This window comes from Theropithecus gelada, chromosome 16, assembly GCF_003255815.1.
Source record: "Theropithecus gelada isolate Dixy chromosome 16, Tgel_1.0, whole genome shotgun sequence".
Lineage (NCBI taxonomy): Eukaryota > Metazoa > Chordata > Mammalia > Primates > Cercopithecidae > Theropithecus > Theropithecus gelada.
This window is the reverse complement of record NC_037684.1, coordinates 2548154-2572535: the sequence shown is the minus strand read 5'-3', so window position 1 is coordinate 2572535 and position 24382 is coordinate 2548154. Positions and strand designations below refer to the sequence as shown.

The 24382-nt window shown below is 53.1% G+C and overlaps 1 protein-coding gene across 3 annotated transcripts in view; it reads left to right on the top strand.

The window, feature by feature from the left end:
* The window catches only part of SEZ6 (seizure related 6 homolog), a 50728-nt gene that overhangs the window by 12747 nt on the left and 13599 nt on the right, over positions 1-24382 (top strand). For all 3 annotated transcript variants that reach the window (XM_025361887.1, XM_025361886.1, XM_025361885.1), the window contains exons 2-4: positions 11928-12599; positions 13890-14023; positions 23960-24155. In XM_025361887.1, the coding sequence (XP_025217672.1) occupies positions 11928-12599; positions 13890-14023; positions 23960-24155 (1002 nt within the window). The remainder of the gene's footprint in view (positions 1-11927; positions 12600-13889; positions 14024-23959; positions 24156-24382) is intronic.

Here is a 24382-nt window from a genome sequence, read left to right as displayed (position 1 = left end):
AGCTCTGGTGCCACCTGCCCAGTCTGAGGAACTGTGGGCAGGCAGGGCTGGGGTCCCCAGGGCCAGCAGGCAGACAGGAGAGGGGAGCACAGGGCTGCAGGGGAAGGTGTAGAGTGCAGCAGGTGACACAGGAGCAGAGGCCTCATTCATCACCTCTCTAGCCCCCAACTCTGCAGTGGCAAGACCATATTAGATTGTAAATTGGAAAGCAGAGAACGTGGCAGTTAGCTGGGAGCTCCCTCTCCTCTGAGCCCCTGGTCACAGCCTCATGGGAGGGAGGGGACACTGGAGCAAAGAGGACTGGCCCAGCCGCAGCTCCGGCTAGTCTGTCCCTCCCCAACCTACCCAGAGTCTGAGACGCTGTTCAGGACAGATGGCCCTGGGGTGGGTCAGGTCAGGGCCCAAGGAGAGGGCAGAGTGAAAAGGAGGGGGCACAACAGCCACCTTGGAGAGAAATATATCCCTTCTTTTGAGGGGTAGGGACTTTCTGGGCTTGGGGACTGCTTGAAGCCAGGTCCCAGGGTGTGGCATCCTTGGGCACAGACACATGGTAGTGATTTGTGGCACAGGCATGTATTTGGACCTTCACATGCACATGCATTTGAACACACACACACACACACACTCCAGGGCTCGTGCACACATGCTCACACAAAGCAGTAGTCAAGGCAGTAGACATTTTCGTCCCAGGCTATGGAATAGGCAGACTCAGTTCAAACTCTTTATTTGCCACTTTCCTCTGTGTGAACTAGGAGGATTCACTTTGCCTCTCAGCCTCAGTTTCTTCATAGGCCAAGCATAAACTATTGATTCCAAGCACAAAGGGCTGCCACTCTAGGTGGAAGACAGCTCTTTGTGAAGTGCATGGCTGGCCCATAGTGGGTGCTCAGTAAATGCGAGTGCCTATCCTGTGCCCGAGGCCAGGCAGCTGCTCCGGGGTAGTAGCCAGGCCAGATACTCTGCCCTCCATGCTGCCGGCTGGGCAGTGAGGCAGGGGCAAGCCAACAGAGCGCAGCAAACGTTCCCCTGGAACACACATGTGAGGGCAAAGCACGAGGCTAAGTGTTCCTGGCTGTCCTCCACCCATAAAATCCTCCTAAACTGGCTCTGCCTGAGCTTCCAGAATTGCCCATCATACATCCAACCCTCAGAGCACCAGTGCGCGGCCAAGAAAGCAAACCTCATCAGTGGATGACAAGAATCCTCCCTGAGGAATGAGTGGCTGCTACACCCAGCTCCCCGAGGCCTTTCAAAAAAACCCGAAGAAGTCCAGGGCTCCTTGTCACCTCTCCCTGCCAATCCCAAGTTGCAGTTTTCCTGGACCCAAAAGAAGGGGAGCAGACACCCCATCTTTTTTTTTTTTTTTGAGACAGAGTCTGGAGTCTCGCTCTGTCGCCCGGGCTGGAGTGCAGTGGCTGGATCTCAGCTCACTGCAAGCTCCGCCTCCCGGATTTATGCCATTCTCCTGCCTCAGCCTCCCGAGTAGCTGGGACTACAGGCGCCCGCCACCTCGCCCGGCTAGTTTTTTGTGGTTTTTTTTTTAGTAGAGATGGGGTTTCACCGTGTTAGCCAGGATGGTCTCGATCTCCTGACCTCGTGATCCGCCTGTCTCGGCCTCCCAAAGTGCTGGGATTATAGGCTTGAGCCACCGCGCCCGGCCAGACACCCCATCTTAACTCTTTTCCAGGAGTCCCACCCTGGGTTCTTCCTCACTGAGAGGTGGTGAATACTGTAAGGCTGAGAAGACAGGTAGGGATATGCACTTTCCATTATGGTAGCCACTGACCACATGTGGCTATTTAAATATAAACTGGCCAGGCGCTGTGGCTAACACCTGTAATCCCAGCACTTTGGGAGGCCTAGGTGGGCCAATCACCTGAGGTCAGGAGTTCAAGACCAGCTTGGCCAACATGGTGAAACCCTGTCTCTACTACACACACCAAAAATTAGCCAGGCGTGGTGGCAGGCGCCTGTAATCCCAGCTACTCAGGAGGCTGAGACAGGAGAACCACTTGAACCCAAGGAGCCGGAGGTTGCAGTGAGCTGAGATCGCGTCATTGCACTCCAGCCTGGGCAATAAGAAAGAAACTCTGTCTAAGAAAAAAAAAAAAAAAGTAAACTCATTGACATGAAATAAAACTTAAAATTTAGTTTCTCATTCTCAGTGGCCACATTTTGAGTGCTCAATAGTCACATGCGGCTACTGGCTGCCATACTAGACACACGTATATAAAACATTCCCAAGCTGGACATGGTGGCATGCATCTGCAGTCCCGGCTACTCAGGAGACTAAGGCAGGAGGATTGTTTGAGTCCAGAAGTTCCAGTCTGTAACTGCCCAATGGGTTCCTTTTTGCCCACTGCCCAAATAGAACCTATTTATCAAAATAGGAGAATTGCAACAGAAAAATTATTTAATACACAAGGCCAGCTAAATGAGAGACCAAGGGCTGGGCACAGTGGCTCACACCTGTAATCCCAACACTTTGGGAGGCTGAGGCAGGCAGATCACGAGGTCAGGAGTTTGAGACCAGCCTGACCAACATGATAAAACCCCATCTCTACTAAAAATACAAAAATTAGCCAGGCTTGGTGGTGCACAGCTGTAATCCCAGCTACTCAGGAGGCTGAGGCAGGAGAATCATATGAACCTGGGAGGCAGAGGTTGCAGTGAGCCAAGATTGTGCCACTGCATTCTAGCCTGGATGACAGAGCAAGATTCTGTCTCAATAAATAAATAAATAAATAAATAAATAAATAAATAAATAAAGGCCAGGAGCAGTGGCTCTCGCCTGTAATCCCAGCGTTGGGAAGCCAAGGCAGGCAGATCACCTGAGGTCAGGAGTTTGAGATCAACCTGGCCAACATGGTGAAACTTCATCCCTACTAAAAATACAAAAATTAGTTGGCCATGGTGGCACATGCCTGTAGCCCCAGCTACTTGGGAGGCTGAGGCAGGAAAATTGCTTGAACCCAGGAGGCAGAGGTTGCAGTGAGATGAGATCATGCCACTGCACTCTAGCCTGAGCGACAGAGTGAGATTGTCTCAAAAAAAAAAGGTTTTTTAATAAACAAATAAATAAATGGGAGACCAAAGTTGTATTACTACTCAATTCAGCCTCCCTGGATATTTGGAGGCTAGGGTCTTGGTGGTTTTTTGGTTTTTTACTATTATTATTATTATTATTTGGAAGTCATCTTTCAAGCCTGAAGGAGGCTAGGCTTTTTTATAGCCGGTGGTCGCGGAATGGGTGCTGCTGACTGGTTGGGGATGAAATCATAGGGGTCTGGAAAATGGTCCTCCTACACTGAGTCCACTTCTGGGTGGGAGCCGCAGGACCCAGGAGTCATGAGTCTTAAGCCAGGTGGAGCCATCTTGTCAACAGAAATGCAAAAGTCTTGCCAGTCACGGTGGCTCACACCTGTAATCCCAGCACTTTGGGAAGCTGAGGTGGGCAGACTGCTTCAGTTCAGGAGTTCTTAGACCAGCCTGGGCAACATGGTGAAACCCCATCTCTATTAAAAATACAAAAACTAGTCAGGTGTGGTGGCACACGCCTGTAATCCCAGCTACTTAGGAGGCTGAGGTGGGAGAATCACCTGAGCCTGGGAGGTCAAGGCTGCCGCAAGCCAAGACCATGCCACTGCACTCCAGCCTGGGTGACAGAGTAAAGAAAAAAAGAAATGCAAAAGTCTGAAAAGACATCCAACAAACCAATCGTAGGTTCTACAATAGTGATGTCATTTATAGGAGTAATGGGGAAAGTTGCAAATCTTGTGACTTCCAGAATAATGGCTGCTAATTGTTTAACTAAGCCTACATCTCAGCAGAATTCAGGTCTCTCTCATCCTCTAACCTGGTGGTCTTTCATTCTTTTTTTTTTTTTTTTTTTTTTTTTTTTGTGGGTGGCGGATGGAGTTTCGCTCTTCAACCAAGATGGAGTGCAATGGTGCTATCTCAGCTCACTGCAACCTCCGCCTCCCAGATTCAAGTGATTCTCCTGCCTCAGCCTCCTGAGTAGCTGGGATTACAAGTATGCACCACCACACTCAGCTAACTTTTGTATTTTTAGTAGAAATGGGGTTTCACCATGTTGGCCAGGCTGGTCTCGAACTCCTGACCTCAGGTAATCCACCCACTTCGGCTTCTCAAAGTGCTGGAGTTACAGGCATGAGCCATCGCACCCGGCCTCTTTCATTAGTTTTTAAAAGGTGGTTTAGTTTTGGGAAAGGCTATTATCATTTAAACTGTAAACTAAATTTCTCCCAAAGTTAGCTTGGCCCATACCCAGGAATGACCAAGGGCAGTCTGGAGGTTAATGGTAAGATGAGTTTGTTAGATCACATCTAAATTTCACTGGCACAATTTTCTCACCATTATAATTTTGGCAAAGGTGGTTTCAAGCCCAGTCTGGGCAACATAGCAAGACCCTCATCTCTAAAAATAAGACAAATAAATAAAAATATTTCCATCATCACAAAGTTCTATTGGACAGTGCTGCTCTAGGGCTAGACAACTCAGGTTTGAATCAGACACATCCAAACTGCTAATGCATTTCCCTGGGTCTCAGTGTCCTCATCTATAAAATGGGATAATAAAAGTTCCTGTCTCATAAAGTTATTATGGGGATTAATTCTGGTAAAGTACTTAGAGTGTTGCTGGGCATGTGGTAAATGTATACTCAGTAAACAGCAGCATTCAATATTTTTATTCATAGAGCCCTTCGTGGTTCACTAGATCCTGGAATGTGAGAACTGGCAGGGACCCATTTTACTGATGAAAATATGGAAACTCAGGTTGTGGAAGTGACTTGTGTTGTGGGGACCTGGCCTGTCAGGGGTGGGATGAGGATAGCATGGCCTGACTCCTAGCTGGTGCCCATTACCTCCACCCATGCTCCCTCCATGTGACAATGAGACCCCAACTCTGGAGATGCCAAAGCCCACAGTTACTCCTGTCCCCAACCAGGACGGCTCAGGAGGTAGTGGGCTCTCTGTCCCTGGAGGCCAGCCCACAGGTAATAGACAGCTCCAGATTGGAGGATTCACTCTTCCCAGTAGTTGGGCTAGATGTCCCAGCCCCAACCTGAGTCCCAACCCTGCCCCAAGTTTGCTGTGTGACCTGGGAAAACCCTCTGGACTTGGTTTCCTCTTGGGTAAGTGAGGGAGGGATGAGAGGCTCACAAAGGCTACAAGGGCTCAGGTTCTGGGAACCAGCCACTGCCTCGCCTGGAGCCTGGCCAAGAGGAGGTGCCCCCGTTCTCATTTGCAATCCAAATTTGACTGGACTGCAGGGGTTGACCAAGAAAGAGAGGGTGGTGAGAGGCTGTGATGGGGATGATCAGTGGCAGGGGAAGAGAGGGTAGTCTGGGGCAATGGGGACCCACCAGCTTGTGCCAGCAGACACTCCCCATCAACTGCCAGTTGGGGCTGTGATAGGGCACTGCCAAGGGCTGGCTGCCCATCTTCTCCCTGCAGGACCTGCTCCTGCCCACCCTGCTGGCCAAGGGCTAGGCACTTTGGGGAGCAGGGTGCCTTCTGAGTGTGCAGGGAGGCAGAATCAGGGCTTGGAAACAGTGTGCCCTGAGCCCAGCTTTCACTATGCCTAGCACCAGGGAGAGAAACAGGAAGAGAGATACCCACTGCTGGATCCTTGCCCAGGGGACACAAGCTGTTCATGTGTTAGGAGCCCACCAGGAAGTGCCCCCAGGAGGTCAAGAGAAGGGCCAGGCAAGGATGGCTCTCCAGAGAAGGATAGGAACTGACCTGTGAAGGATGGGGAGGATTTGCAGAGGCAAAGGAGTAGAGAAGCCATGGCAAGGAGACAGAATCGCGTGAGCAAATGGAGCCAAAACGGGGAAGGCACCTGTTCTGGAAATGAGAAGGTCCTTTTGAGTGTATCTGTGTCCAACCCAACAACTGCCCCTCCAGGACACGACCAAAACACCCTTCCCCATCATCCAAGCTGCAGGGCTCCTGGCATGAGTACCCTAGGATAGTGGTGTCCAGCTTGGTGGGGAGATAGGAGGCCCCAGGTGCTACAGCTGAAAGCCAGCAAGAGCAGTAGACAGCTGAGCTATGGAGCTGTCCAGCTTTGGGTTCCAGTCCCAGGCTCTGCCATCATTAGCTGCGTGACCTTGGACAAGTTACATAACCATTCCGGGCCCCAGTGTCTTCATCTCTTGGAATAATGTCTGAAACCTCCTGGAGCAAGGGGAGAAAGAGAAATTAGGTATGAGGGCCCTGAGTGCATGGTCAGCACACAGTGGGCACAGAGTAAGTGAATGGCAGCTCTTGCCAGCCCCAGTTTCCTGGCTACAGACCACAGGAGACAGAATGTGTCCATTCTGGCTCGGCCATAGCTTCTGGGTGACCTTGGAGGAGCCACACCCCTGCTCAGGGCCTTAGTTTCCTCATCTGTCTCGTGGGGGTTATATTGCTTTCCCTGTCAATATAGGCAGATAGACAGCAGCACACCTGCCTCAGGTGCTGGACACTGTGGGGGTAATTATTTCAGCAGCACATGGAATTGGAAGCCTCTAGAATAGGCCGCAGATCCCAGCAGCCCTATATAGCCCTGCCAGCCTCTAGCTGGGGCCTCACAGAACAGAGGGCAGGGCTGGGCCCGTAGAACTGTACTGTAAGGATGGACTCTGGCTCTGGGGGGCCCAAACACTCTCAGCTCCGTCAGGTTCTCGGATAATAGGGATCTGCAGGGACCAGGCCCTCACTAATCCCCTATTAAAACTTGAAAGGGGCCAGGGAACCTCCAGAATAAACTCATTAACTTTTATGGGATAATAAATGAATCCCATTAAATTCTCATTCTCCCCGTGCCGGGCCAGCTTAACCTCTGGAACCCAGAGGAGTGGGCCCCCTGCCCGCCCTGTCCCTCAGGCTCCCCCTTGCACCCACACGCTGTCATGCCCTCCCCCGAAGCTGACAGTTGGTGCTGCCACAAGGCGGGGATCAGGCCTGAACTTGTCCCAGAACTTTGGCTCCTGTGCCTGTCCACCTCGGAGGGGCCAGAGGCTTGGGGAATACATGGCACCTCTTCAGGGGCTGCCAGAGTGACAGGCAGCGCCGCCTGCCCTTCCAGAGGCTACAGTGGGTGACAGTATATGTCTGTCCACAGACGAGCCCTCCCCAAACCCAGTATGTCTTCACTCTACAGATGAGCAGACAGAGGCTCGAGTGGGCAGCCCCCGCCCGGGTCACACAGCTAGTGTTGCATCGATTTGGGATTGGAACCCAAGGTTTTCTGGCTGACTGGTACAGAAAGATCTGCAGAAACAGCAGCGCTGAAGGGGCAGGCCAGCTGGCCCTGAGGTGGCACCACTGCCTGGTACGGTGGTTCCTCCAGGCTGGGGCACTGTGTAATGACTCCAGCTCCACCGCACACCATCACTGTGAACCTGGGCAAGCTTCTGGGCCTCACTGAGCCTCGGTTTCCCCATCTATAAGACAGAGGCCATAACATCTACCTAGCTGGACGCTAGAAGAGACCCCAGTCCTTAAGGCTTCCCCTAAACACAGGCTGGGCCCCACCTCCCCATCCGGATCCAGATCTGGAGCGCATGGGGCCTCCGCTCCACCCTCACACAGCTGGGCCCTGGGAATTGGGGCGGGGTAAGCGGTCCTCTCAGGGAGTCTCAGGCTGGGGTTGGGGGGAAGGGGCCTCCAATCCCAAGAGGGGCCGTAGGGGGGCGGTGCGGGCAGGGAGGCGGGAGCGGGAGAGAATCCACCGGGGAGGCATCCTGAATGGCTCATTAGTGCCGATGAAAGCCTTTTTTCATTTCGTCTAAATACTTTAAACAGGGCTCCCTCCGATGTCTATTTGCATAGCTTAAGAGCTAATGCGGGGGGAGGGCCCAGGCGGCGGCGGGGCCATGCCAGGGCTGGGGGCTGCAGGCCCCGGGAAGTTCCTGGGCTGTCTCCACCCGGGATGGCGTGCGGGGAGGGGAGGGGTGTTTCCCGGACCCAGCCCACTTGGAGAATACAGCCCCAGGCCCTGCGGGAGGGGAGGACCGAGCAACAGGGAGTGCATCCTGTGTTCTCACACCAGGTGGGCCTGGCAAGTGGGGATCACCGGGGACAATCTTGCTGCCACCCACGGACATGCAGGGCCTTGAAGGTGGCCGCCCTTTGCATGGTGCAGTATTATCTTTGTTTTATGGATGAGGTCTTTGACATCCTCAGGGTCACACATGCTGCCACTCAACATGGAACATGGGTAGTCCCCCAGAGAGGAGGGACCCCTACCTGCCAGGGGCCAGCCGCTTCCTACCCTAGAAGCCTGCCTCAGTGTTCCCTTGACAGGGGCTGCCCAACCTCTGACTGTGGCCTTCTCCCTCAGCCTTCAGAACTCTGCTATTCAGGGCATGCAGATTCCCACAAAACCCTTGCAAAGTACCCATTTTATAGCTGAGGAGGTGAAGGCTCTGAGAGGCAACTTGCCAGGCTCACATGACTTTTAAGTGGCAGAACTGACACTTGAACCCAGGTCTGTGTGGCTCTGTGCCCTGGCACAGCAGTGTTGTTGGGTCTCCAGTTTGGGTTCGTGGCTCAGATGTGCTTCAGGCATGGGGTGGGGACTTCCCTGGGTCCCAGCCAGAAGGCTTCCGGAGGGCCTGCTCAACCAGGGCCCAACCCAAGTCTCAATGCCAGACGTTCTGGCCCCAGACTTCTAAATGGTGTGAGATCTTTGACAAGTCCTTACCTCTCCCTGGACTTAGTTTCTTCAACTGGCTGGAGTGTTCTCTGCTGTGTAGCTCCAGTCTCTCCCTCCCATGACGCAGGTGGGTGCGTGGAAAGACCTAGGGCTTTGAAGCCAGATCGACGTCGGTTTAAATCCCAGCTGCATCACTGCGAGACTTCAGGTGAGTCTTTGTCTCACCTCTCTAGGCTTCAGGTCTTTGTAAAGTGGAAATAAAATTCCCATCTCCCAGAGGCGCAGCATCTATTAAATGATACAAAGTCTGGGAAGGGCCTGACACAGTAGTGCCTGATGAGACTGGGCATCGGAGCCCCTGACACCTTCTTCTGCTGTCCCCTGTATCATACTCTCTCTTTGTCAGTCCCTGCACCCCTGAATTCAGTCAGCCCAGGCAGAGAGAAGCCCCTATCCCCTGGCCACAATCCTGGGAAACTAGGAGACAGGTCACAGGACCTCAGGCCTCCAACAGAGTCAACCAGGGGGTCTGGAGATGCCCTCTCCCCAGAAATGGTTGTCTCCCAGAGGTTATCTTACCATCTCTGACAGCGGGTGGCACCCGCTGGGACCAAATGGCAGCTGATTTTGGAATCAATTTGCTTGTTTGATATGCTATCTCGATCCCAGATAGCACAACCAGTGCAATCGACAACGACGGGAGGTGCCCATTAGTGCTGCTCCATTGCTCAGCACCCACCTGGCAGCCAGCAGGATGAGCTGTGCCTGCCTTGGTCACTTCCTGAATTAGAGGATCTCTGTGCACTCCTTCTCCCAGGGAAGAGTCCCACAGCTACCTACTTTGAGAGCCAAGGGCCCCATCTCTTATTGGGTACTGTGGAAAGGGGCCACATAAACAATGCCTGGCTCTAGGGGGCTCCAATCTATGTGATTAGAAAAGCACCCCTTCCTTGTGCCATGCTAGAATCAGTCTCAGCTTACCTGGCAAAGCCTGTGTGACATCTGGGGGGTGGGCAGAAAGAGGAGCCTTGTTCTGGCATGTCACAGGCACTGCCTGGACCTTCCATAACTGATTCAGATGAAAGACAGGCACTGGTGGACCATCTGCTCTGGGGGGTATGGGCCTGGCTGGACATCTAGATTGGACAGCGTTGTCAGTGGCTGGCATACAATGCCAAGACACAGATGGGCTGCTTTAGTGGGCATCTCAGGAAATAGCAGTTGGTCCTGGTTTCTCAGGGCTGGGGGTGCCCAAGCTCCTCTGCCCCAGAAGAATGGAGAGCCCTCCAACCTGTACCCACCTCCCCCACCCAATTTCCTCCCTCCTCCCATTTGTCTGACACATCAGAGCTGCTATGGTCTCCTGAACAGAACGTAGGCCATCTGCTGCTTCCTCACGCCTGCCAATCCATGGAGTGGGTGTGAGCCTGTGGAATGACAGCCCCACCATCAGACGTGCGGAGGAAGCGACCTTCTCCTTGCAAACTCTGTGATCTCACCCCGGCTGTGTTTCCCTTCAAGTCCTCATGCAGCCATTTTGAGAGCTGTAAGGATCAGAAATATCCTCCCAGGCTTCTCAGAGCTGGCAAAATTCTGTATGAGCTGAATCTGGAGCCAGCATTCATTGACCTTTCTTGGCAGTTAAGGATCTGGGGATCCGAGTGGGCCACAAGCAGAATACGCATCATCTCTCCAGCTATGTGGTTGGATAAGTCAACATAATCAATAGCAGAGCAATCTGTACCTCGGACCAGAGATAGCAAATAAGTTTCATCCCCCAGAGCCAATCACATTGATTGGTAGTGGCTGCCTGGATAACATTGTGAGAAGGAAGTTGCTCCCACATGGGCCTTAGCAAGAAATAACCAAAATTGATCAGCAATGCCTGCCATGGATTAGGGGGTGGGTGCGTAGCATGCTAGATTTCCATTCTACACCTGTTTTTGACCCTGCCCTAGATGGAACCTGACTATTGTCACCAGAAAGATTAAGGGAACTCAGGGGGACATATCAAATAGAGAAGGGATGTAATATTATCTCAGTCAATCCTAAAAAGGAAATCCAATTTTACAGATGCGAAAACTAAGGTTCAGAGAGTTTGGGTGATTTGCCTGAGGGCACACAGCCCTAGAGTAGTGGATCTGGGATTTGAAGTTATGTCTGCCTAGCTCCAGAACTTGGCTCTTCCCACTCTACTCATATTCCATTAGCTTATGAACTATGCTTTATGGACCATAAAAACAGAAAAGAGTACAAAAGAAATGATTTCCTGAGAACTGAGAGAAACTACTGGGCCCCTAACAAAGAAGTCATGCACCCATGGCCGGGTGCAGTGGCTTATGCCTGTAATCCCTAGGAGGCTGAGGTGGGAGGATTGCTTGAGCCTAGGAGTTTGAGACCAGCCCAGACAACATAGTGAGATCCCCATCTCTACAAAAATTCTAAAAATTAGCCAGGCATGGTGGCAAGCACCTGTAGTCCCAGCTACTAGAAGTGGGAGTGTGGGGAGTGTGGCTGAAGTGGGAGGATCGCTTGAACATGGGAGGTTGAGGCTGCAGTGGAGCCATGATTGCGCCACTGCATTGCAGCCCGGGCCACAGAGCAAGACCCTATCTCAAAACGAACAAATAAAAAAAGAAGTCATGCAACCATGAGGAAATCTAAAATAAAATCCCAAATATGTGACGCATTTCCTGAGGCTAATGACTAGCAGGTTCACTGAGAATGGGAAATGAACTTGAATGCCCTATCATCTCAGGCAGGAAAGACACTGTGGTGGGAGACACACTTACGCTCGCTTAAGGTTTTCATCTCAATTCAACTGGTCGTGTGACTTTGAGCAAGTCACTTCCTCTCTTTGGCCTATTTCCTCATTAGTAAAATAAGGTCTCTACTTTTCATTAGGGATGGCAAATATTTGTCACGTCAGTCTGAGGTGTCAGGTGTGACCTGGTGGAGTGCTGTGTTGAGGAGGATTTTGAGGCTGAACCTGAGAACAGTAGGAAATGGTACATAGATGGGCTAGAAATGTCTGCCTCTGGTGCTGGAGAAAGAGTGTCTCACGTGCCACCCTTGAAGTATGTAATAGCGCCTCACTTCCAGCTCATCAGTTCTGTAGTTCCGTGATTCTCAGCAGTGAGCACGCTCCTCAGGGCTCTCTGTCCAAAGAGAGCTGCCCCCCCACAACTACTTGAGCTGGGCGTGATGCTGCTCTCTGGAGCAGGGGGAGAACCTCTGACCATCCCTTATTATTCCAGGACTCTCTTCAGAGGCCCCAACCATGGGGAAAGGACAAGCCCCAGGCATCGAGGAGACAGATGGCGAGCTGACAGCAGCCCCCACACCTGAGCAGCCAGAACGAGGCGTCCACTTTGTCACCACAGCCCCCACCTTGAAGCTGCTCAACCACCACCCGCTGCTTGAGGAATTCCTACAAGAGGGGCTGGAGAAGGGAGATGAGGAGCTGAGACCAGCGCTGCCTTTCCAGCCTGACCCACCTACACCCTTCACCCCAAGTCCCCTTCCCCGCCTAGCCAACCAGGACAGCCGCCCTGTCTTTACCAGCCCCACTCCAGCCACGGCTGCGGTACCCACCCAGCCCCAGTCCAAGGAGGGGCCCTGGAGTCTGGAGTCAGAGCCCCCTGTGCTTCGAATCACAGCTCCCCTACCTCCAGGGCCCAGCATGGCGGTGCCCACCCTAGGCCCAGGGGAGAGACCCAGCACTACACCCCCTAGCAGAGCCTGGACACCAACCCAAGAGGGTCCTGGAGACATGGGAAGGCCATGGGTTCCAGAGGTTGTGTCCCAGGGCGCAGGGATTGGAATCCAGGGGACCATCGCCTCCTCCACAGCTTCAGGAGACGATGAGGAGACCACCACCACCACCACCACCATCATCACCACCACCATCACCACAGTCCAGACACCAGGTCAGCTCCCTGCTGGCTTGCAGATGTGGAAATGGGGATGAGGGAGGCTGCAGGGCCCCTAAAAGCCTGTCTCTGACACTGTGCCAGCCTACCCTGTCCTTTGGCACCAAGGGCCAGCCTACAGGAGGCATGTGGTTTGGACCCAGATAGTCCTGAGCTCAAATCCTGTTTCTTTGGCCAGGTGCAGTGGCTCATGCTTGTAATCCCAGCACTTTGGGGGGCTAAGGTCAGTGAATCATCTGAGGTCTGGAGTTCAAGACCATCCTGGCCAACATGGCAAAATCCCATCTTTACTAAAAATACAAAAATTAGCCGGGCACGGTGGCAAGCACCTGTAATCCCAGCTACTCGGGAGACTGAGGCAGGAGAATCACTCAAACCTGGGAGGCAGAGGTTTCAGTGAGCCGAGATTGCACCATTGCATTCCAGCCTGGGCAACAGTGCAAGACTCTGTCTCAAAAAAGAAAAAATCTTGATTCTTCCACCTATAACATGACCCTAGGAATTCTATTTAACATCTCATCTCTGAGCCTCATCTGTAAAATGGCAATAAGAAAACAAACCTCGGCCAGGCACAGTGGCTCACGCCTGTAATCCCAGCGCTTCAGGAGGCTGAGGTGGGTGGATCATGAAGTCAGGAGATCGAGACCATCCTGGCTAACACGGTGAAACCCTGTCTTTACTAAAAAATACAAAAAATTAGCAGGGTGTGGTGGCAGGCGCCTGTAGTCCCAGCTCTCGGGAGGCTGAGGCAGGAGAATGGTGTGAACCCAGAAGGCGGAGCTTGCAGTGAGCCGAGATTGCGTCACTGCACTCCAGCCTGGGCGACAGAGCGAGACTCTGTCTCAAAAAAAAAAAAAAAAAAAAAAAAAAAAAAAAAAAAAAAAAAAAAAAATTAGCCAGGCCTGGTGGCATATGCCTGTAATCCTAGCTACTCGGGAACCTGAGCAGAAGAATAGCTTGAACCCAGGAGGCAAAGGTTGCAGTGAGCTGAGATCATGCCATTACACTCCAGTCTGGGCAACAAGAATGAAACTCCATCTCAAAAAAAAAAAAAAAAAGAAAACAAAAACAAACCTCACTGAGTCACTGTGAGAACTGAGATAAGATTGCACGTGGTAGGTGCCCAATAAAAGGTGTTCCCCTTCCTTCAACAGGAGACTAGACACCACAAGAGGTGGTGTTCACTTCACACACACACACACACACACACACACACACACGATTCAACCTTAGTTGGACCACTTCACCAGAGATGGCACTAGCTTTGTGTCTCCTCCTGCCTCCCAGGCCCCTGTAGCTGGAATTTCTCAGGCCCAGAGGGCTCTCTGGACTCCCCTACAGACCTCAGCTCACCCCCTGATGTTGGCCTGGACTGCTTCTTCTACATCTCTGTCTACCCTGGCTATGGTGTGGAAATCAAGGTGAGTGATCTGGATCTGGCAAGGGCAAAGCTGGGCCTGTTGTATTCTCTTTCTTCAGAGAGGCACATGCTATGAGAGGATGTGGGGATGCTTAGGAGCATCAATTGTCGGGGGTCGCCTAAGGCCAGGGCTGGGAGATGGGCCTAAAACATGGTTGGATTCTGTCCCGTGTGCTTGGCAATGGCCTAGGCCTAGAGGGGCTGTGGGAGGGGGCTCTAGCCTTGGATGGGCAGGGGATTGGGCGAGTATAAACCCTACATCTGAATCTATGGGCTAAGCAGAGAACACAGGGCTGCCTCATTGGGCCTGAGAGAGTCATGGAGCCTCATTCATTCATTCATTTAGCAAATGCTCTCTGAGCAGTTCCTCTGGGTCAGGTCCTGTGCTGGCTTCTGGGATGCAGAGGTGGGGGAAGACAGACCTGACCACACCATTAGAGAGGTGATCAGGTGATAAGAAAGTCAGATCTATAGCCCAGCCTCCTGTCCCCAGCCTCCCTGGGCTATCTCATCCCTCTATTAGAATTAAGACTTTCTCTTAATCCCAAGGCCTGAGGCTGCAGGTCCTCACAGATGTCCCACAGGCTTCTCAACCTCCACAAACCCAAATCTTCCTTTTGTTCCCCCAGAGCCACTCCTGTCCAGGTCAGAAACCTGGAGCAGAACCACCACAGCGCAATGCGGATGGTGTCCCTGGATGTGCAACATGGGGTCACCTTGGCCCTTCCCTGTCCCTCTTCCCCCAGTCCCATCAGTTCATCCCAAAATTCTGTCACCATGACACTCCCCTCTAAATCCGTCTGCTTCTCTCCCTCCGTCCCTGCAACCACACGTGGTTTAGTCCTCACCATCCCTCCCTTGATGATGCAGTAGCTGCCTCACTGGTCCCCCCGCCCACACTTGCTCCCTACTCTACCCATCTCCACCTCCACTGCAGTCATTTTTCTCAAATCAATCCTGCCCCTACACCTCTCTAAGGATGCCTAAATCTCTGGGTCCACCCCTAGCCACTCCTTCCCTTGTTCTTTACCCCTACTTTGCACTAAATAGCTTGCAGCTAACTGAATGGGCCAAACCTTCTTTCCCAAGTCCCAACTGCACATGCTGGTCCCTCTGCCTGGAAGAGTCATCCCACGATGCCCTCCCTTAGGACTCGACCCTGGCATCACCCTCTCTGGGAATTCCCTCAGATCCCCAAAGCCTGGGGCATCCCCCATCTTAGTTCTTAGCAGTCTGCCTTCCATCCATCTATTTACAGCCATCCACCTCCCCAGCTACTGTGAGCTCCTTGAGGGGTGCCTTGTAGTGAAGAGCCCACAATGGGCACTCCATGCACTGACTGAATGACTGGACAAAGGAATGGAGGAAGGAAGGGATGTGGTGACATTTGACTTGAATCTTGGAGACTGACCAGGGGTGGGCAAGAAAGGCATTTAGCCCGGTCGAGGGAATCTGGCAGAGCGCTGAGAAGTGTGTCCTGCTCCCTGCTCCCTGCCTTCTGTTCTGCTTCCCACTCATTCCAATTCCTGCATGTCCCTGGATTGGGGCCTGGAGCCGTCTAGACTTGTCCTGGGGCAGTGCCTCCAGTCCTCCCCTCTCGGGATGTCAGGTCCAGGTCTCTGAATCAGACCCTGTCAGGGGGACCCTCTCCTACCCCTGTTGGGCCCCTCCCCTTCTTCCTACAACCGTTTCCTCCTACTCTGCCAAGCCCTGTGCCCCTCACTCTGGGCTGACTGGGAGGGTAATTAGGAACAGCCACCCCCCCTCTCAAGCCATTAGCACTCAGCACTGCTTAATTAAGGTAATTAATGTAAAATCATCACCTAATGAGAGGTGGCACCGGCTGTGGCTCACTGGGTGGAAGGCACCAGCTGCAGGTGTGGGAAAGGGGGTGGAGGGGGCAGGTGCCAGGCTGAGTGCCACCCTGAAGGCCTGGGAGGCTCTATCTGCCCCTCAAGGACTACCACCCCTACTGAAGCCCACTGGACAAGGCTGAACCCAGCCCTGGTACTCACCACAATGGGGCAAGATGCTGGCTCTGCCTGCCCCCCCCTCTGGCCCAGGCACAAGCCCCACGATGGATGCCCACCCCCTCACACAAACCCTGTGTCTGTTGTCTGGTGCTGCCACATTTTTTTTCTTTTATCAGAATGCAAAAGCCGTTACCAGGCAACCTTGAGATGAAGACCTGCCACAGCCCTGGATTGTTGTCAGGAAATGTGGCAGATGCTGGCCCCACCCTCCACCTCGGTACCATGGAGGCAAGGTCCTTGGGGACACTGTCGGCCCAGATGGCCTGAGATAGTCTGAAGCCATGGAGGGCAGGCGGGCACAGGGTGGCCAGAGCTGGGTCAGCACCCAATTTGGGGAAGGAGCAAGAGACAGAATCAGCCAGAACTAAGCAGGATTTAAGGTTCTTCTTCCAGGGCTAGTTCTGGCAACCTCTACCCCTACCCAGGCCACTTGGGACCTGAAGAATTTCTACACTACACACCAATACCCACTGGAGAGTTGGAAAAACTGAGGCCCAGGCAAGAAAAGGGATTTGCCAAAAGTCGGTCAGTTAATCACTAACTAATGAGTTTTGTTGAGTGGATTTGTTCTACAAGTATACATTGAGAATTTGCTCCATGCCACGCTCTGCGCTGGGCACTGGGGACACAGACCTTCACGATTAGTAGGGAAGAAAGAACAATGACCATGGAATGCCCAGTGCTGGCGGGAATGGGGATGGGAAGCACAGGACGGGCACACTCCACCAGCCTGGGGGTCAGAGAAGACTTCCTGGAGGTGATGACACCTGGCCTGAGACCTGTAGGATGAGAAGCCAGCAGCCAAATCTGGCCTGGGCAGCAGCAGGTGCAGCAGGCCTGGCCCTTGAAGGCTGCCCTGGCTGTTTTGGAAAGGTGGCTTTGTTGTGTAGGGGCAGAGGGTAAGTGTAAGGGCTTCCGGATCACACTCCTGCCAGAGGCTCAGCCCAAGAACAGCGTCCTTCTGCCCAGGCTGACAGTTGGGTCAGGCCATGCTGGACACTGGGGGCGGGATGGGTGGGCAGCTGGAAGGCCTACAGAGCTCCCCATGGCTTCTCAGGCTTGGGGAGAAGGGACTGCCTGTGGCTTCCCTCCATCATGGAGAATTCCCTACCCGCCACGCTATGAATTCACTGGGATCACTGAGGGCAGGTAGATGGGACAAAGTCTGGGCAAGGAGAGTGACAGGAGCCATGGAGGAGAGGACTGTCTTGGGGACCCACAAATCACACCCCTGAGCAAAGCCGCCAGACACCATACTGGGCCCCTAGCATGAGATCACAGCCCTTGCCTAAAGTCTGGGGCCTTGAGCAAGACCTTCTCAATTCCCTTTTTTTTTGGAGGACCAGCCTCGGGGTACCAGAATCCCTAAAAGCCCTACTCTCTATGGCTTGGACCACAGCCTCTCATAACCTGCTTCATCTCCTGCCTCCTACCTCCTCTGATGGTGCTGCAGTTATTGATGCCCTCTAAGGCCGAAGGTCTGTCCATAGGGAGGAGGCCAGGTCAGGCCCTCTGTGATCCAAGGAGGCTTGCCTGCTTCATCTGGGGATCAGGCACTGGGCTAGGCTCTTTCTTGAGAGGTCCAGAGAAGCTCCTTCAGGATGGGTGGGCATGAGCCTCATGGCCCATGTGGGTCCCAGCCCCTCCCCAGGCAGTCAGTGTCCCCCTGAGGGCTCCAGGCCTTTCCGGGCCTGGCGCCTGCCTCTGTCTGCACTTGGCATTCCAAGAGCCTTCCCACTGCCAGCCTCCATCTTGGCTTGGCTGCTCTCTGTACCATCTGGAGCCTGGGCACAGCTGCCCACAGTCCCTGCCCTCGTGCCCCAGGTGGCTCTGTTGGCACACAGCTCACCCATGCCAGGCCAACTGATAGTTTGATAGCAGAATACTCTGCCCTTCTAAGCCAGGTCAGGACCAGGCCTGATGTGGGCATCGGGTAGGGGGTCAGTTGGGTGAAATTTCTGGGCAACTTTATATTTCCTGGCTCTAGGCAGGCTCATCCAAGAGGGATGACAGGGTGCAGGCAGGTCTAGCCCCATGGATTTTGGCCGCTCTCCTCATCCCTAAAACAGACATTACGCCATAAGGTTTTCTGGATAAATGCCAATTCAGAAGGGCACAGACTCTGTCTTGTAAGACTGGGGTTTCAGTGTTGGCTCTGCGGCCCACCTCTCTGTGAGCTAAATCCCTGGCCTTCTCTGGGCCTCAGTTTACCTCTCTACAAAAGGAGATTGAATCAGATGATGCACCTGGCTCCTCCTAGCCAGTTCCTTTGAGTGTAGCTCCTTCTCTGGGGTCAGCAAGCTCCCTCATAGGCCTGACTGAGCAGGGGCACCTCAGGTTCTTGGCTCTGCTGCTTGCTTCCTGGCAGCTGCAGAGCCTGGGCCAGGGAAAGGGTGGCTCCAAGGTACAGTGCCTCCCCGGCAGAGCCCTGGCAGACCTGAGGGTAAAGTAAGTTCATAGCCAGCTATCATTTCTGCTGCAAATGCCAAGGTTTTACCAGGGTGTGGCCCACATCTCCCCATTAAATGGGAAGATGACTACTACCACTGTGCCCCTCTGTGCTAATACCCTTCCTGGCAGGATCTAACCAAATCCTTACAAACCCATGAAGTAGGTAAACTATCCCCATTTCACAGGCAAAACTGGGGCTCGGAGAGGTCATATGACTTGCCTAAGGCCCCTCAACTGGTCAGTGATGGAGCCAGGATTCAATCCAAGACTCAAAAGCCCCTGTTCTTCCCTTGGCCCAGGAGATAGGCCTGTCTGTGGCACAAGGCAAATTCAAAGTGGGAGGCCCAGCTGGAGACGGGCACCTGTCAGGATCTGCCCCAGATGCCCTTTCCAAGTCAGCCCTGCCTGATTCTGGAGGACACCCACTTGGAATTCTCCCAGTTCTGGGGAGGGCCTGGGATTGCCAAGCACACAAGACAGGGCACTGGACCAGGAATCAGGAGTCCTGGCCTAGAGTCCTGGCTTTGTCTTGGACTCGCGGTGTGACCAAAGAGGATCTCTCAAATTCTCTGATTTCAAGGTTCCCTTATCTATAAAGTGCAGGAAAACAGCCTGCCCTGTCATCCTTATTAAGGCTTTGTGAGAGCTGAAGACATAATGGATGTGAAAACTGCGAAGGTTCTTATGGGAAAATTGTGATCATCCTATGGTTGCTGTGAGGGAGCACAGGTGTGTGAGGGCCTGCACATGCTAGGACACGTTTGAGGGGCTGTGTGCTTGTAAGTGGGTCTGTGTCCAAGTACACACAGGTGATGGTAACCAAGAGAGACTAGGAGACCTGTAGCCAGCATCTGGGGGTGGGGATCGCACACAAGAGTCATCTTAGAGCTCATCTGCCTATGCTGGGTTGTACTGGTGCAAATGTGTACAAAAACCGTAGCGCCATCTCACCTGTGGGTTACGCCATTAGGGCACGTGCTGGAGGCCTGACTGACAGCTTCTATGGGGACAGACAGGCCAGATGAGGCTGTTGATCTAGGGTTTGGCAGAAGACAACCTGAATCCTTCCCACCTCCCATCCTGGAAAGGGCCAGCCTCTCAAAGTGGCTATATTTCTTCCTTGAGCTGACCCCATGGTCTGCTGGAAGCAGGGCAGTGTTAGACAGCCCAGGGTCCTGTAGGAATTGTCCTCAGCTCCCCCTGCTTCTGTCTTCCCCCTGCCTGGCCCCCAGGTCCCCTCCTATCACTGGCTATGGATATGGAAGACAGCCCTCATGAACACAGCTGACATTTCAATCTGTCTCCCAAGCTCTACGGATGCCTGCAAATTGCATCAAGACTTCATCACCCCTCCTGTCTGACACCCAGCCCTGTCTGGCCCCTGTCAGCCTGGCCCTCAAACAAGTGACAAATTACATTCCAGCCACTGCAGCAGACCCGCAAGAGGGTGCTTGAAACCCAGGGGACCAGAGCTGCACAGACAGCCTCTGACTGAGAACAGGGAGCCTTCTGGATAGGAGCCACTTCATTCCACACTCTCATCCCAACCCTCACCACCAAGCTGGGCTGGGAGCCAGGCCAGCTTGAAAGGGCCATGCCTCCCCCAGACCAGAAGGGGCCAGAGGTCTCAGTCTCAGTCTTCCCAGCTTTACAGACTGCTAGGAGCAAGGGTGGCTGGTGGGAACTCAAATCCCAACATCTTAAAAAAGCCAGGCCAAGCCAAGACCCATCTCCTTGCTAAACCTGGCGGGGCTGGAGCTTGGGAATAAAGATGTCTAGATGTCAGGCCGGGCGCAGTGGCTCAAGCCTGTAATCCCAGCACTTTGGGAGGCCGAGACGGGCGGATCACGAGGTCAGCAGATCGAGACCATCCTGGCTAACACGGTGAAAGCCCGTCTCTACTAAAGAATACAAAAAACTAGCCGGGCGAGGTGGCGGGCGCCTGTAGTCCCAGCTACTCAGGAGGCTGAGGCAGGAGAATGGCGTAAACCCAGGAGGTGGAGCTTGCAGTGAGCTGAGATCCGGCCACTGCACTCCAGCCTGGGCGACAGAGCGAGCCTCCATCTCAAAAAAAAAAAAAAAAGATGTCTAGATGTCTATTTCTACAGAAGATGCCCCCATGAAGTTGGGAGGATAGAGAGCTGCCTTGTCTCAGCAAGGCAAGACTGCTTAACCCCTATGTGATCTTTTGCAAGTTCCTTAGCCTCTCTGTGCTTCTGTTTACTTGTGGGTATTTTACCACCTATCTTATAGAACTGTGGTGAGGACGAAAAGCACCTACTACAAGGTTTGACACACTCTATGATGGCAATTGTTGTTACTCTGTCACTACAGCTTCTCTCTGGTCCCCCAAAGCAGCAAGATGAGGAGCAAGAAGCTAGAGGTCAAGCCAGAGGTATACGGGGAACTAGGAAGAAAATCCAAATTAATTTCTAGTAATACTTCTCTGCCTTTGCTTTCGTGGTAATTTCCCTGTAGTGAGCATCCTCCCTTCCTCCTTCTCCCCGTGCTCCTCTCTTCAAGGCGCTCTGAGACCCACCTGCTTCAGGCGCTTTCCCTGAGCCTCTAAGCCCTTCGCTCTTCCCCCCGAGGATTCCTGCTGCCTGCATTCGGTGCCACTTAAGGCGGAATTATATGCTGCCTGGCATCTCTCGATAATTACAGATTCCACGTGTGTGAGTCTTGTTTTCCCAACTCTAGAATCACAGAATCTCCAAGTTTGAAGGGACCTCATCCAGCCTCCGCCTGCTGCAGGAATTCCCTGAGGAATGTCCCCAGCAGATGGTCAGGCAGCCTCCGCCCAAACGTGCCTGGGTGGGGAGTTTCTCACAGAGAGGAGATGCCTCGGCCTCCAGCACCCTGCCTTGAGCCTTCTCTTCAGCCCAAAGACCCACCAGGTCTTTCCTCTCAGGCAGGGGTAGGGACCTCTCCCTGCCCAGCTGCCCCTTCTGAAGTCCCCAGGGCACATCTCTTCTCAGCACCCAGTCTGAGGGGCCCTGAGCCTCGCAGCAGCCATCTCCTTGGACCTGGCTGGGCTCAGCATCCTCTATGCTTCTCAGCTCACAGGTATCTGATGGGGAATGTTCCTCCAGCAGCCCACACATTTATTCTCTCCACACATCTTTGTTGAGACTGGCCAGCGAAGAGGGCATTGTGACCCAACATGCCACCCTGGGCTTTAACAGCAAGATGGGCAGGAGCCAGTGGGGAGAGTCTGAAACAGAAGGACTGCCTGGCCTAGGCTGGGAGGCAGAGGATGTGGCCCTGAGATCTGAAAAGATGACCAGCTTCATCAGGAGAGGAAGAAGGGAAGGCACTGCCCCCCACAGAGTCCCATATGTGGATGCCCAGGGTGCGGAAGTGAGGGGTGGTCTGTGGCTGCAGTGCACATTAATGAGGGCTGCAGAGACACTGGCACCAAATGTGAGCTGGGCAGTTTGGACTGTGTCCTCTGGGCAATCTGAAATCAGCAGGAGATGAGTTGGGGATGGGAAGTGTGAGACAGACAGAAAGCCATTCTCAAGTGAAAAATAATGGGCAGGAGGTAATTAGGGCCAGGACATTAACAAAAGGATAGAGAAGAGGAACCCATTGGAGTATTTGGGAAATAAGATTGGGAAGGATTTGGTGACTCACTGATGCCACTTAACCAGGTGGTGAACCCTTGAAGACACTGCTTCAGAGCAACATGGTAGAAAACTTGAGCCCATGTAGATCAGTGCTTTTGAGTTGCCCGAGGATCCTGTTAAAATGCAGAGCACGCTTTAGTGGGTCTGAGGTGGAGTCTGAGATTCTGCATTTCTTTTTCTTTTTCTTTTTCTTTTTTGGAAATGGAGTTTCGCTTTTGTTATCCAGGCTGGAGTGCAATGGCGTGATCTCAGCTCACTACAACCTCCGCCTCCCAGGTTCAAGCAATTCTGCCTCAGCTGTTCGAGTAGCTGGGATTACAGGCATGCGCCACCACGCCCGGCTAATTTTTATATTTTTAGTAGGGATGGTGTTTCTCCACGTTGGTCAGGCTGGTCTTGAAATCCCAACCTCAGGTGAGCTGCCCGCCTCGCCCTCCCAAAGTGCTGGGATTACAGGCGGGGCCACAGCGCCCAGCCAAGGTTCTGCATTTCTTACAAGTTCCCGGGTGAGGCTGATGCTGCTGGTCCAGGAACCACGTTTTAAGTAGCAGAGAACTCCACTAGTTCGTTTTATAAAATGAGGAAACTGAAGTTCAAATAGCAGCTTTTTTGTCCAAGATCACATGGTTAGGATGAGGTCCCACATCTCTGGGCTCCCAATCAATCCAGTGTTCCTTCTATCAAGCCATGCTGCTAATTTCCCTTTGGGCAGAGTCTGTCCTTGTCCAATCCTTGTTTGCCTGAATGGAGGCATGGAGCCCAGAAAGATGCTCAAGGGACTGAGGGCCTGAAGATCAGCATGGTAGCAGAGGAGCCTGTGACAGCCAGGGGAAAGGATCGGAGAAAGAGGCTCAGATAAAAGAGACAGAGAATCACGACTGACATGTGGAGGGGCGTGGTGTAAGGCCCGGCTGACAGTCAGCAGGGGCCAAGTTGGGCAGGGCCTTGAGGGCTAAGCAAGGAGTTTGGACTACATATTATGGGCTTCATGGACTCAATAGGGAGCCACTGGAGGACTTAGACAAGGAAGCACCATGATCAGCAACAGATCTAAGACTGTTAACTGGCTGTGTTCAGAAAATACTGCTGTAGAGGGAGGAGTGGATTAAGCCCTACAGGCAGGAAGGCTGGCCAGGAGGCTGCTGCAGTGATGTAGTGCGCAGTAATGGCGATGAGCTGGGGAAGTGGCAGTGGGGATGAAGAGTAATGAATAGATTTGAGATCCAGTTGACAGGACTGAATGACTGATTGGGTATGAGGGAGGAGGCAAGATACCATTTTCTGATTTGGACACCCAGGGAGCTAGCAAGATCATTCCCAGGTGAACTGCTGGCTGGGGGAAGACAGTCACCTAGCATGAGGCAGGCTGGGTGTGAGGCATCCAACACGGATGTCCAGGGGAAGCTGGGCACGTGGATCTGACACTTAAGGCCTCATACTGCTGACCAGGGCATCGGACTCCATCTGGTTCAACACACCTCCCCCATCCCCACTTTACAGATGAGAAAACAGAGCCCAGGGAGGGGAAGGACAGGAAGCAGCTGGTGTATCTGAAAATCTGTGGAGACAGAAAGATGTGTTTACAAATCCCAGTTCTTCTAAGAATCTCTATGTGACCTTGGATAATTTACTTAATGTTTCTGAACTTTTGGTCCTGTCTCACACTGTGATGAGCTCCTCCTGCACTGCTGAAGTGCCCGGCTCAGGGGCTGGGGGCTCCGATGCTCAAGGGGCATTGAGGATTGATCTGTCCGGGGCCTGCAGGATCCAGGCAGCAGGAAGAAGCCTGACTGCTTTGCTTTCCTCTCTCTACTCCACCGGCAGGTCCAGAATATCAGCCTCCGGGAAGGGGAGACAGTGACTGTGGAGGGCCTGGGGGGGCCTGACCCACTGCCCCTGGCCAACCAGTCTTTCTTGCTACGGGGTCAAGTCATCCGCAGCCCCACCCACCAAGCGGCCCTGAGGTTCCAGAGCCTCCCACCACCAGCTGGCCCTGGCACCTTCCATTTCCATTACCAAGGTAAGGCCTGGGTAGCTGAAGGCGGAACCAGCCCAGACTCACTGCCCTCCTTGCGGGAGAGACGGGTCTCTGTGCAATTACATCCTAGAGGGAAGAAGCAGGGAGGGGCTAGTGACACATAGCACAAGTGTCCAGTGAAGCTCTGGACAATTGGAGGTAAGTATCGCACATCTGAAACCTCCAGGATCTTCTCTCTTCCACCCACCACCCTGCAGAGAGCTGGTCTT